Here is a 14,125-nt window from a genome sequence, read left to right on the forward strand (position 1 = left end):
CGTTGGTGATATTTTTAAGACCCAAGTTACTTTTTTATCTATGAAATGTACTAGTTTATTTAGGCAATTTAATTAATTTAGGCTTAGCCTATTTAGTAGGCTATGCCACAGCATAACACTATATTTGTCAGCAAAGCTGAGTGATCAAAATAAATATGTACCGACATTCTTTCTGATAGTCTTTAAAAAATAAATGTTTTGACAAAGTTAATCTGTTGTGTGGGTTCAATTATTTGTGACGTTGTGGTTACAATAAAGAATGTAAACAAAATAAATCTTATTCATAATGAATAATCAGATGCGTGTTGCAAGCTTGTCATTTTTCCTTATTTAAAATATATATATTTTATTTTTTTAGACAATACATACACACAAACGACATCTACATCACACCTGCCCAAACCCACCTGCTAACACCCCCATCTCCAGCGCCCACCTCACTCTCCGCCACATGGCCTCAAACTGCACCATTTTCTCTCCGTCGCCCACTTGCACATTGAACATTTGGATAATAAAGCATTTAAAAAGGCTTACATTGGTGGATTATCATTCAAGTATTCGTTAAAAAAAAAAAGATTAACGAGAAAAGTATCTCACCGCACCCTTATACAGTGCCTTCGGAAAGTATTCAGACCCTTTGACTTTTTCCACATTTTGTTACATTACAGCCCTATTCTAAAATGGAATAAATAAATAAATACAAATCCTCAGCAATCTACACACAATACCCCATAATGATGAAGCAAAAAAAAAGCTTTAAGAACTTTTTGCTAATTTCTTACAAATAAAAAACAGAAATACTTTATTTACATAAGTATTCAGACAGAAATACTTTATTAACATAAGTATTCAGACCCTTTGCTATGAGACTCGAAATGGACCTCGGGTCCATCCTGTTTCCATTGATCATCCTTGAGATGTTTCTACAACTTTATTGGAGTCCATCTGTGGTAAACTCAATTGATTGGACATGATTTGGAAAGGTACATGAACTCAGCAAAAAAAGAAACGTCCTCTCACTGTCAACTGCGTTTATTTTCAGCTAACTTAACATGTGTAAATATTTGTATGAACAAAACAAGATTCAACAACAGACATAAACTGAACAAGTTCCACAGACATGTGACTAACAGAAATTGAATAATGTGTCCCTGAACAAAGGGGGGGGGGGCAAAATCAAAAGTAACAGTCAGTATCTGGTGTGGCCACCAACTGCATTAGGTACTGCAGTGTATCTCCTCCTCATGGACTGCACCAGATTGGCAGAACACTGACATTCCTGTCTTGCAGGAAATCACACACAGAATGAGGGTCATGTCAGAATGAGCCTGCAGGAAGGGTACCACATGAGGGAGGAGGATGTCTTCCCTGTAACGCACAGCGTTGAGATTGCCTGCAATGACAACAAGCTCAGTCCGATGATGATGTGACACACCGCCCCAGACCATGACGGACCCTCCACCTCCAAATCGATCCCGCTCCAGAGTACAGGCCTCGGTGTAACGCTCATTCCTTCGACGATAAACGTGAATCCGACCAACACCCCTGGTGAGACAAAACCGCGACTCGTCAGTGAAGAGCACTTTTTGCCAATCCTGTCTGACAGGGTCCTCAAAAAGAGACGTTTATTTTTTTGCTGAGTTTACTTGTCTATATAAAGGTCCCACTGTTGACAATGCATGTCAGAGCAAAAGACAAGCCATGAGGTCGAAGGAATTGTTCGTAGAGCTCTGAGACAGAATTGTATCGAGCCACAAAAACAATTCTGCAGCATTGAAGGTCCCACAAATCACAGTGGCCTCCATCATTCTTATATGGAAGAATTTTGGAACCACCAAGCCTCTTCCTAGAGCTCGCCGCCCGAACAAACTGAGCAATTGGGGGAGAAGGGACCAAGAACCTGATGGTCACAGAGCTCTAGAGTTCCTCTGTGAAGATGAGAGAACCTTCCAGAAGGACAACCATCTCTGCAGAGCTCCACCAATCAGGCATTTATTGTAGAGCAGCCAGATGGAAGCCACTCCTCAGTAAAGGGCACATGACAAACCGCTTGAAATTTGTCAAAAGGCACCTTAAAATTCTCAAAAGATTCTCTGGACCTGAGCTTCATCAATAAGTGCATCGATGACGTTGTACCCACAGTGACTGTACGTACATACCCCAACCAGAACAGACTACAAAAGGAAGCACAGCCGAGAGCTGCCCAGTGACACGAGCCCACCAGACGAGCTAAAGTACTTCTATGCTCACGTCGAGGCAAATAACACAAACATGCATGAAAGCACAAGCTGTTCCGGAAGACTGTGTGATCACGCTCTCCGCAGCCGATGTGAGTAAGACCTTAAACAGGTAAGCATTCACAAGGCCGCGGGGCCAGACGGATTACCAGGACGTGTACTCTGAGCATGCGCTGACCAACTGGCAAGTGTCTTCACTGACATTTTCAACCTCTCCCTGTCTGAGTCTGTAATATCAACATGTTTTAAACAGACCACCATAGTGCCTGTGCCCAAGAACACCAAGGTAACCTGCCTAAATGACTACCGAACCCTACCACTCACGTCTGTAGCCATGAAGTGCTTTGAAAGGTTGGTCATGGCTCACAACACCATTATCCCAGAAACCCTAGACCCACTCCAATTTGCATACCGCACCAACAGATCCACAGATGATGCAATCTCTATTGCACTCCACACTGCTAAGGACCCTGGGACTAAACACCTCCCTCTGCAACTGGACTTCCAGACGGGCCATCCCCAGGTGGTATGGTAGGAAACAACATCTGCCACGGTGATCCTCAACACAGGGGCACCTCAGGGGTGCGTGCTCAGTCCCCTCCTGTACTCCCTGTTCACTCATAACTGCACGGCTAGGCACGACTCCAACACCATCATTAAGTTTGCCGATGACACAACAGTGGTAGGCCTGATCACCGACAATGATGAGACAGCCTATAGGGAGTAGGTCAGAGACCTGGCCGTGTGGTGCCAGGACAACAAACTCTCCCTCAACGTGATCAAGACAAAGGTGATGATTGTGGACTACAGGAAAAGGAGGACCGAGCACACCCCCATTCTCGACAGAGCTGCAGTGGAGCAGGTTGAGAGGTTCAAGTTCCTTGGTGTCCACATCACCAACAAACTAACATGGTTCAAGCACACCAAGACAGTTGGTAAGAGGGCACGGCTAAACCTATTCCCCCTCAGGAGACTGAAAAGATTTGGCATGGGTCCTCAGATCCTCAAAAGGTTCTACAGCTGCACCATTGAGAGCATCACTGCCTGGTATGGCAACTGCTCGGCCTCCGACCGCATCACTGCCTGGTACGGCAACTGCTCGGACTCCGACCGCATCACTGCCTGGTACGGCAACTGCTCGGACTCCGACCGCAAGGCACAACAGAGGGTAGTGCGAACGGCCCTGTACATCACTAGGGCCAAGCTTCCTGCCATCCAGGACCTCTATACCAGGCGCTGTCAGAGGAAGGCCCTAATCAAAGACTCCAGCCACTCTAGTCATAGACTGTTCTCTCTGCTACCGCATGGCAGGCGGTACCGGAGCGCCAAGTCTAGGTCCAAAAGGCTTAACAGCTTCTACCCCCTTAACAGCTAAGACTCCTGAACAGCTAATCAAATGGCTTCCCAGACTATTTGCTAAATTAACAAGTTGATGTCGAAGCAATAAAGCCTCCACTACTAAGCACAGTTAAAAATAAAAAGGTTTCACATATTTTCAAGACCTGAGCTATTTAATGTAGGTGTTTCATTTACTTGTGGAATGTTACCGAATAGATAACAACAATATAAATAATAATCTGATGGCATTGGTAGAGAGTCAGGCGGAGAATGGAGTGAAAGTGCACTGTAAGTAAGCAACAACGCTGTGGGCAATGTGTAAATGGTTTAGCAGCCTTTCCAATAAATTGGAATACAAAAGAAGCCATCCACTCTTGATGGGCTATCAGCAGGACAATAGACTCTTGCTGAGTTTAGGGACTTTAAAATGTATTAATGGATGTTTGCGAGGCATGTCACTTCACCCAACTCTTTGCAAAGCCCACCACATGCACTGTTTTTTAACCACATCTGGATCATAACAAATTACTATGGGTATAAATATCCCTGAATGACAAAAATATTGGCATAAAGTAGGCTAATACAATTGAAGGAAACAAATTGTTGCTTACTGAAACACCCAAAGTCATCCAATTGTTATAATAGGATTTGAAGCAATAGCCTACCCGTGTGTACAAACAAATTATAATCAATCCCTTATGGTCTGTTATAACAAAACAAAAAAGGTTTTAAAGTCTCTAGTACAGCCAATATTAATTCAATCGCTTTTGCTGACATGTTGCAGTTAATTGTTTAAATTATTCAAGGCTCCCTTTGTTATTTGGTTTTATAACTAAAATGCTTGACTGTATTTAAAGACATGGATGACTTGTATGCTGTGTGATGAGATGCACAAATGAATGAATGATTGATACTGTATATGGCAACAATGGCTGACAGTAAAATACTATGAGGTCATGCACAACATGCCATACCATTCCGCAGCAACCCACAAGCTGTGCTGTGGTATGACTCAACTTTTAAAGGAAGAACCACTGTAGTCCTCTAAAATCGTATCCTGATGTTGACAGCAGATGGGAGTTGTATTGGAAGCACTGCTAACAAACATACATTTTTAGAAAACACGTTATATTAAGTGGCGAGCTAGCATTCGCAACGTTTGGTGTTCAATGAGAGAGCCAACTAACCAGCTAAGCTAGCAAACAATGTAACAAAACTATAATTTTGGATTAGAAAAATACTCCAAAAGGAGTAGCAAGTACCCCCGCTTCAATTTAGCCATTTAAACATGTATAAAAAATAAAAAGTACATTTTTGTCATAGGCTTTCTTGCGATTTAAATGTGAGCTTGTCCGAGGTGTAGTGGTGGGGAGTTGACTCCAAAAGAATCGATTCCTCGACTCCTTGCCCGTCGACTCCAAGTGTTGACGCCTAAGATTTTTTTTTCTGTATTTTTGCAAGAGGAAACTTTTACGTAGTCTACTTCAAGAACCAACTCTCGAATATTTCACAGAACATAAAAAGCGAGCTAGCGAGGGATAGAGAGATGGGAGGGGCACAGCCATGCATGTCGGCCACCAGGCAGACCGTCAGAACTGTGCATTGGTAATCAAAATATGTAGGCTATCGCAATGCTGTATTTCGCAAGTTATTGACTTGCGCAAGTTCACTAAAGAAGGGGCTATCAATGATTAGGCTGAGCTATTCTACACGCAACAGACCGAAGAACTGTATTGAAGAAAGAAGCACCGCATACTCATTATTTAAACCTTAACTTCAAGGTGTCAGACTCCCTTCATAAGGGTATCGACTTTTGCTTAACTCCCAAAACACACTGAAACGGCTGCGCACAAACCATAGAGTCCTACTAGGAACTAGGAAGACTAATTTTGCGTTCTAGGGAGGACTGGCATGAACCTAATGCTGCCCACTTACTTATCAAGATCTACAAAGGCTTATTTTGTTTGAATACAGTGCAGGAACTAGAATATTGCAGTGATATTTCTGCTGTACGCACCCTTGACATGGGATCATGGGATGATGCGGCGCCAATAAGCCAATTCTTCGCCATGTTATATAGCCCTATTCGGATATTACTAGAGAAGTCTTTATGTAATTATTATCCAAGCACGTGCGTATTCCAGAAGATGAATCGCACAGGATAATTTTGGCCCACTGTAATTATATATATTTTCATTCAATTGACCTATTGAAGCTTGGAGTGGAGGTTTGTATTCTTGGCGTGAAGATATTTCAACATCTAGACGATAATAAGCTACACTGATAACTTGTGCTTGGTTGCCAAATCTATAGGTGTCCCTAGGGCTGTGGTGGAATTTTTTTCAGCAAACAGGATGCACCTGAGTTCAATTTCGAGTCTCATAGCAAAAGTACTTATGTAAATAAGGTTGTTCTGTTTTTAATAAATTTGCACAAATTTCTAAAAACCTGCTTTTGCTTTGTCATTATGGGGTATTACGTGTAGATTGATGAGGGGATAAACATTTTTTTTAATCAACTTTAGAACAAGGCTGTAATGTAACAAAATGTCGAAAAAGGGGTCTGAATACTTTCCGATAGCACTGTGCGTGAAATAAGTTTGGATTTAGAATGGGCCATTATCATACAGCTGTCGGAACAGGGGCAGGGTAACAAAATATATCCGTATGAACTTGAATAACGAATGGAGGAAAGCGAAGCAATGTGCTTAATATTAGGAAAGTTGAGAAATAAATATAGTAGGCCTAGCCTATAGAAAGCTGATGGGATCCTGCTCTTTTTAACAGAGGTCATCAAAACTCTTTTCTCACACAATTGCTTAGCATACTCTATAGAAATGTTGCACAACACGGCTTAACACTTAGTGTACAAAACATTAGGAACATCTGCTCTTTCCATGACAGACTGACCAGGTGAATACTATGATCCCTTATTGAAGTCACTTGTTAAATCCACTTCAAAATCAGTGTAGATGAAGGGGAGGAGACAGGTTAAATTAAATATTCCAACTGCCCCTTGCTCTCCCTCGCTGGCTTGCCTGCTGTTTCTCTTCGCTATGAAATATGCCAGTGTCTGTTGCGTGTAGAAGAGCCTACTCATTGATAGCCCCTACTTTCATGAACTTTGGAGACATTGCAAGCCAAGAAATTAAGAGATATAGCTTTTGATTACCGATGCTATGCATGATTTTGACTGTCTGCCTGGTGGCCAACCTTGCCTACCTATGCCCCTCCCCTGGCTCTACCATGAAAGATATAAGAGTTTGTGTTCTTGGAAGTAGCTTATGGCAACTACTCAGACTCTGTTGCAAAAAAACGGAATCTTAAGAGTCGGGGAAAATGGGAGCCGACGGGGAAGGAGTCGAGGAAGCAATTATTTTGGAGTCGACTCTCCACCACTATCCCTTCATTCTTCTTACAATACCATATCCAGATCAGAAGGTTTAAGATGGTACACTACACTACTAGATCATGTGTGTTGTGGTTTTTCGCTATGAGCTAAAGGGGTTTAAGAGGGTACACTAGGCCTAAGCTTTGCCACTGCAGAGCGAGAAGTCAATGTTGCATTATGTGAGGACCATAAATTACTACATTTCTGGTCACTTTACCCTGAAAAATGGTGGGACACAGAACATCATGATAATACAACTACAATGCTTTCATGGTTCACATGCGGCTAGTACAAAAAGATGGCTTTTTTTCATTGTACTACCACAGTACATTTTTGGTAGTACAATGAAAAACAATACTTTGGTACCATCATGTTTTTTTGTTGATAAAAAAATGTCATGGTACTATCATTGTTTTCTGGTCAACTCCATGGCAGGAAAATACCATGGTACTGGTGAAAATACCATGGTATTTTCCTGCCATGGAGCTGACCAGAAAACAATGATAGTACCATGACATTTTTTAATTGTACTACCATGGTACATTTTGGTAAGGGCCAGACAGTCCTAGCAAAATTCTTGCTTGAGAAATAGTTTTGTTAAAAAGCTATTTTTGCCCATTTCAATGGAAATCGATTACAGTAAGGTACTTAATTGTTACCCAGAAATTATTTGATATTGATATAAAAAATGAGCCCAGGTCTGTATTGGTTACTGTAATTACAAAGGACAGGAAACACTTTGGTGTTCAAAAGCAAATGAGCCAATAGTAGTAGTACCGAGTTACCTGTTAGTCTTCCAGATGTGGATGGTCTCAGGGTCTGTAATGTTGTGCTGCAGAGCCTGCTCATCCAGCAGGTCAAAGAAGTACTTGACAGCCATGGGAACTGGCTGGTTTGTGCTCAGGATCACTGTGAACAAGTCATCCACAAACTTCTGCAATGTGCCCTGGGAGAGAGAGTAGGAAGATATGGGAATAAATATATGCACATACTGTTTGTGTGTGTGTGTGTGACTGCTTGTTTTTTGCGTTGTGTTGTGCATGTGCGTTCTGGCACCTTCATGGAGAGTAGGCGTGTGAGGTAGATCTCGGGGATGGCCTTGGCCCTCTCTCTCTCCCTCTCTCTCAGACTGCCACGCCTGTGTTTGGGCAGGTCTGGCTCCTCATTGGCTTTCACCAGGTGCCAGAGCTTCACACCTCCCTCGTCCCCATCGTCCAACATGGGAGTCTCTGATAGAGGAACACACACGGTCAGATATCTCTGATATAGTCTAGGTACAGTGTATAAGTTTATGTTTCAAATGCAGCTCTTGTGCATTGTCCAAATTTGGTAGCAATATAGTATGGATGCTGAACAATATCCTATGACCATGCTGCACTTATGTGCCATAGATTAGTTGAGACTCAACTCTCTCCAGGAAAGTAGTCATGGTTGTCATTGTGGATGTGTTTGGAGTTCCGGGGTACCAGTGCAACAGTGGCTCCATCCGGAACCTGCAGACCATTTGTGAAATCATTCAATCAAATTAACAAAGTAAACCAAAAAAATACATCACAGTCATGTAGTTAGTAATTCTAGTTAAAGGGGATAGGGATGGGATGTGTGGCCTGCCGTTTCTGACCTTGTAGTGCTGCAGGGTGTTGAGGCGTTTCCAGGAGCCCTGCACCACCGACGTTAAGTCCTCGTCTGACAGGATCAGGTGACCTGCCATGCCCGCACGCCACTCTGATCAAGGACACAATGCAAAAGATTACCTATCAAAAAAGTTAATTATAACTGATGACCAGGGAAGGATTCTGTTGGCTTTGTCAATTCTAGAGTGTTTCAGGTTTATAGTACGCCCATTAACTTGGATAAATGTTCTTTGGCTTCATTTCTACCTGGCATGCCAGAATGGACAAAGATGTCACCTTTTCAGATTGAACAGTGAATGATAGAGAGCTGTAGTGGAGGCTCACCCAAGTGGAGAGAGTCTGTGTGGGGCCTCTGGGAGAAGGACATGCCCTTCCATGCCTGCTCCAGGACCTTCTCCTTCACCTGGGTTATGGTGTCACAGTCCAGCACCTTGGCAGGAGTGGTCTGGGGCATGCCACCGTTGCCTGTCGCTGGCATGAGGACATTCAGCGTCTGGAAGGTTAATGGTAGTTAATTAAATCACTACACAAAAAAAACGTGACTACTTCACCATGTTGCACAGCTCCTTTATTCCAGCCCCTGCTTTATAATGATAAACAAAGCCTGAATGTAGATGTGTATTTATGGTAAAGGGACATCGGGGTTTGTGTGTGCTGTTCTCTCTCACCAAGGTTTTATACTCTATGTCCTCGCGGAGCAGCCTGTTGTCGTTGAGTGTATACTTGGCCTTTCCCGTCACGGCGTCCACCGGTCCCTTGTCCACCTGGTGTTTAATGGCTCTAAACAGCATGTAGAAGGACTCCCCTGCAGTGTCCTAATAACACAGCACAGATGGGACATGTTTCTTTAACGGCCTCTTTAGTGAGGGGGGGTGAATGGGGAGAGGGCAGGCTGAGCTACTCACCCTCAGGAAGGTGAACAGACAAATGGACATCCAGTTGGTCAGGAGCTTCTCGACCACCGATTCAGTTCTGAAACAGAATATGTTCCACGTGAATGTGTCCGACACGGATAAGAAAACCACAAGAGACTTTAAAAAGATACAGGAAGAAGCCTGACATTACCCAAGACTGATGAGAACATATACTGATCAGCCCCCCTCACCTTCGGAGCATGAGTTTGGGGTTCTTGGCCACGTACTGCACCACCAGGTCGTTTAGCAGAGTCTTGAGGATGTCGGTGAAGTACTCCAGCTTCCCATGCAGGGCCACGGTGAGCAGGGAGGCCACATAGGCCCGGTCCCGAGGGGAGAAGGTCCGCTGCACCTCCAGGGTGTGGATGAACTGGGAGAGAGTGGCACAAAGGGGTCAAAACAGTGACGCACTGAAAGTGAAGCATAACGTGCATGCATTATATATTACCGCTGACGTTTTATAGTCTGAATGGTATTGAGAGGTACGGTAGATCAAGTTCACTTCTTCAGAGTTGGTTAAGGTTACCTTGGTGAGGAATAGTTTGCTGTTGAGGAGGTTGGACAGTTGAACCAGTCCCTGCTCCACCGTCTGTCTACGGCACTCCGGCACGTCCAAATCTCGCCTCAGTGGCGACTCCCGGTGGCCAGGGAAGAAAATGCGCTCTGCATACGCCTTGTAGTCCAGGAAGGGAATACCGGAACCCACCAGGTCACTTGAACAGTCCATCATCTCAGTCATCAGGTCTACACAGAGGAGGGAGGAAAATAGACCACATTGAGATCGTGAGAATCTTTTTAGCAAAATCATATATAACCTACACCTGAAAAAACCTTACTTATTTGAAGCCACTAAAAGGTTTTTGTGATATAAAGATGCGGTTTTGTGAACTTATGTTGAACCTTATGGCACTTTCTCTCACCTGTGAACTCTTTCTTGCAGCGGTCCCTCACACTGGTCTCCAGATTCTCCAGCTGAATCTGGACCTTCTTGTAGTCCCTCACTGCCTGTTTGCTTTTCCTCCTGACAGAGATGCACACGGACAGACAGAAAAGCTCACATCCAGTATACTGTACCAAGCATTACTTTGAACAGATGAAATGGTGTATACTTGGCAAAGTAGAGTGACTGTAGGCACCCACCTATATATGAGCACTATGATGACAACGATGAGGGCTACAATGGAAGCCCCCACCCCTACGCCCACCTGGGCCTCCAGGGGGAAGGTGGACTGGCCTTGGGTGTCATACTGCACTCTGCCCAGGGAGAAGTTCAGGTTCCCCATCTGGACCTGGGACAAGACAGCAATTGATTTTAGAGTGGAAGGATTAGATTGAACGTTCAAGTGTTTTACACTTGTCATCCCTACAACAACTAAATAATATTCAGAATTACTCAGATGTGACAAAACTTATTCACAAAAGACATGTGCCCCTTTGATTTCCAATTCCAACAGTGGTGACGCAAGGAGTGAAGACGTACAGTGAACTCGGGGAGAGAATCCATGCCCTCCTGCTTCTTGCTGGCCATCACAGAGGGCTGCTGGGATGGAGGCTCACAGTAGAGGTGGTTATGGGTCAAGGTTTTCACAGAGCATACCCCTTCCCCGATCAGAGCCACCACCTCCTCCTTAAAGATGGCCAGGTCCAGGTTCTCCCCCTAGATCATAACAATAATGATATTGGAGAAAGCCAACTGGACAGGAAACAGACAAACACTCGCAGGTTCTGAAAAACTGTTGGAGAAACTGTTATGGTAGCAGAAATGGGATGTAACAGAGACCTCCACAGAGATGATGCTGCCAGGTTTGTGGTGGTAGGGTTTGCTGGGGTCATTCTGGTTCAGTGGGTACAGCCTGGGGTTGAGCTCGTAGCTGAAAGCCCCGCTGCCCACAGAGTTGAAGTCAAAGTGCAGGTTATCCAGTAGGAAGTCCACCTTGACCCGAGCATGGTGGGCCTCCGTCCCCACGGCAGGCGTAGGGCACAGCATCAGAGAGGAGCTGCTCACGGCACAACTCGTCTCAAACTGGAGAGCAAGAGATGAGAGGCGTATTTATAGATATTTATGGAAAGCAATAGCAGTGATTGATTCTCGACTTGACCTTTAAAAAAGGTGATACATCACACTACGTGATCAAAGAAAAGAGAGCTTATCCCTCAAACTCAGCCAGAAGACATCTGAACACCCATGTTAGAGGACTCAACATACATTTCAGTTGAATATAATAATAAATAAGCCATTTAGCAGGATGTTTTTATCCAAAGCAACTTAGTCATGCTTGCATATATTTTACGTAAGGGTGGTCGCGGGAATCAAACCCACTATCCTGGCATTGCAAGCGCCATGCTCTACCAACGGAGCTACAGAGGACCACCAGTTTACCTGTTTTACCACACAGAGTGCGTCTTCAAGACAGTCTGGCTCAGGAACTATCCGTCTTTGCCTCTTGAGTGGGATTTCTCTGCGTCTCACTCTACTCTCGCCATCTCTGCTGCTCCTCCTCGTCCTCCTCTTCTTCCTCGGCGAAAGGGACTCCAGAGGACTAAGGGTCACCCGGATTCTGGGCTCCTGCACTACATCTAGGTTTTGCCCAGACACACGGATCATTCTTCCACCACTGGACACACAGAGAGAAGAATCATTTATTACATGAATATTATTTTTTTTTTTAAATATGACAATTCATTGCGAGTGACATTGTGACACCCACCTGAGGAAGCTTTTTGAGGGTGCAGCCATGGTTATGTTAGGGTCTGAGGTGTAATGATAGATGGCTCCCTGTAGATGGCGTTCTGCTCTACCAAACCGGACCGTGATTCCATGCTCTCCAGTTCTGTTGCTGCCCCCTGTCATACATGTAATCTGGTCATCCACGACTTCAGAGGAGCTAAAAAGAATGAATTTAACAAGATATCACAACTACTGCTACAGCAAGTTACAGGACTTTATTAAGGAAATTCACAAATTATGTATGAATTCTCATATGCAGTGCTGACTCCACTTGCTTTACAGTGGTTGATCTGGTGACTTTGAATGTAACAGATGCGTAAGAGACTTACATGAGGCATGAGACTCCTCCAATAAGCACGCTGACCTCACTGGGGTGTCCAGTCTTCAGGCTCTGGCCCATTATGGTCAATGCTGAGCCCCCGGCCTTGGGCCCCTTCTGAGGGGATATCCCCATCAGAGCCGGGTCCTGAGGACAAGAGGAAGGGCATTAAGAATACATTATCAGACTGAGGGCAAGTGTCCATTTGGCTAGAGCAAGATTTTAGTAGAGTATAATAATGTCTGTTATAGATACCTGGAAGCTGAACCTTTGACTGGAGAGTCCAAGCCCTCCTCCTCTCACCTCGACTGAGGCCTGACCACTCTTCTCTCCCCCACTGGCTGTGGTCTCACACACAATCCTACAGGGGAAATGGAGAATTACCGCAGGTTCTTACTCTGAATGCAGATACAACTAGAGCTGCAGAAGATGGAAATAAACGTTGCACGAGAAGAACGTTACCTTGAGGAGATCTCATATCTGCTGTTGATGACCGTGCAGGGGACACCAGCTATAGTGACAGAGTTCTGGATGTCTTCAGCTTTCTGTCCAAGATTGGAACCTGAGATGGTCACAACAGTACCACCTTCTACTGGTCCAGAGATGGGCTCCATCTGCAACGCACAGTCACGGAGAAGTTCAAAAACGAGTCCATGTCACTGTCTGAAGACACGTCAACCATAAAAAGACAAGGACCCAAATCAAGCCTCACTAAGTGGATGACGGGTGCTGGGCAGGACTGCTTGATTTCGCCAGCGCAGGAGTCCCGGTAACTGCATTTGGAGCGAGCTCCCCCGCACCACGCACAGCCGTACTTCTGATCAGCTGTACGACACCGGCTGCAGTCTGACCGGCCCACAGAGCAGTTAAACAGCGTCACTGGAACAGAGAGGATACCGGGAGTCAATAACACCGCATAATCTGAAGAGAGAATCTCAATGAGATCTATATCAGTAGCTCTCTTGTCTAACCTACCATGAAGGTCGTCCGCACTATCAATCTGAAAGGTGTTTCTCCTCCTCACATTGATCATGGCATTGTACTCCTCCACAAAAGCAGTATAGGTGTACTGCAACATGACAGAAATAAGGTAGTCTTAGCAGTGACCACAATCACAGCTGCCCACATACAGTGCCGTGAAAAAAAAAGGTACTTGCCCACTTTCTGATTTTTGATACGGAACGTTATCAGATCTACAACCAAAACCTAATATTAGGTAAAGGGATCCTGAGTTTACAAATAAAAATAAAAAATTGGACTCAAGTTTGCCAAAAAGCACCTGGATGATCAAGACTATTGGAAGAATGTTCTAAAGACAGGGGAGTCAAAAGTATAACTTTTGAGACGACATGGGTTCCCTCATGCCTGGCGGAAACGAAACACTGCATTCTACAGTAGGAACCTTATACCACCGGTCCAGCATGGAGGTGGTAGTGTGATGTTTTAGGGATGCTTTGCTGCCTCAGGACCTGGACGACTTGCCTTAATAGAAGGAACCTTGTATTCTGCACTGTATCAGACAATTTTACAGGAGAATGTCTAGCCATCCTTCTGTGAGCTGAAGC

At 44.5% G+C, this 14,125-nt stretch overlaps 1 protein-coding gene across 2 annotated transcripts in view; it reads right to left on the reverse strand.

The window, feature by feature from the left end:
- Window positions 1–14,125, reverse strand: part of LOC106566976 (plexin-B1) — a 71,512-nt gene that overhangs the window by 16,708 nt on the left and 40,679 nt on the right. Inside the window, exons 14-34 of one of the 2 annotated variants that reach the window (XM_082960165.1) lie at window positions 13,536–13,629; window positions 13,273–13,439; window positions 13,023–13,174; window positions 12,816–12,921; window positions 12,571–12,707; window positions 12,222–12,398; window positions 11,894–12,128; window positions 11,294–11,536; window positions 10,994–11,170; window positions 10,654–10,802; window positions 10,434–10,534; window positions 10,040–10,257; window positions 9,705–9,883; window positions 9,505–9,571; window positions 9,268–9,414; window positions 8,924–9,092; window positions 8,587–8,690; window positions 8,374–8,458; window positions 8,022–8,194; window positions 7,751–7,911; window positions 806–1,545 (exon numbers count right to left, since the gene is read on the reverse strand). In XM_082960165.1, coding sequence (XP_082816291.1) covers window positions 1,218–1,545; window positions 7,751–7,911; window positions 8,022–8,194; window positions 8,374–8,458; window positions 8,587–8,690; window positions 8,924–9,092; window positions 9,268–9,414; window positions 9,505–9,571; window positions 9,705–9,883; window positions 10,040–10,257; window positions 10,434–10,534; window positions 10,654–10,802; window positions 10,994–11,170; window positions 11,294–11,536; window positions 11,894–12,128; window positions 12,222–12,398; window positions 12,571–12,707; window positions 12,816–12,921; window positions 13,023–13,174; window positions 13,273–13,439; window positions 13,536–13,629 — 3,369 coding nt within the window. In that variant the 3' untranslated portion in view covers window positions 806–1,217. Of the gene's footprint in view, window positions 1–805; window positions 1,546–7,750; window positions 7,912–8,021; window positions 8,195–8,373; window positions 8,459–8,586; window positions 8,691–8,923; window positions 9,093–9,267; window positions 9,415–9,504; window positions 9,572–9,704; window positions 9,884–10,039; window positions 10,258–10,433; window positions 10,535–10,653; window positions 10,803–10,993; window positions 11,171–11,293; window positions 11,537–11,893; window positions 12,129–12,221; window positions 12,399–12,570; window positions 12,708–12,815; window positions 12,922–13,022; window positions 13,175–13,272; window positions 13,440–13,535; window positions 13,630–14,125 lie in introns of those variants that run through there. The other variant, XM_014135685.3, reaches the window with a different exon arrangement.

Source organism: Salmo salar, chromosome 13, assembly GCF_965601325.2.
Source record: "Salmo salar chromosome 13, fSalSal1, whole genome shotgun sequence".
Lineage (NCBI taxonomy): Eukaryota > Metazoa > Chordata > Actinopteri > Salmoniformes > Salmonidae > Salmo > Salmo salar.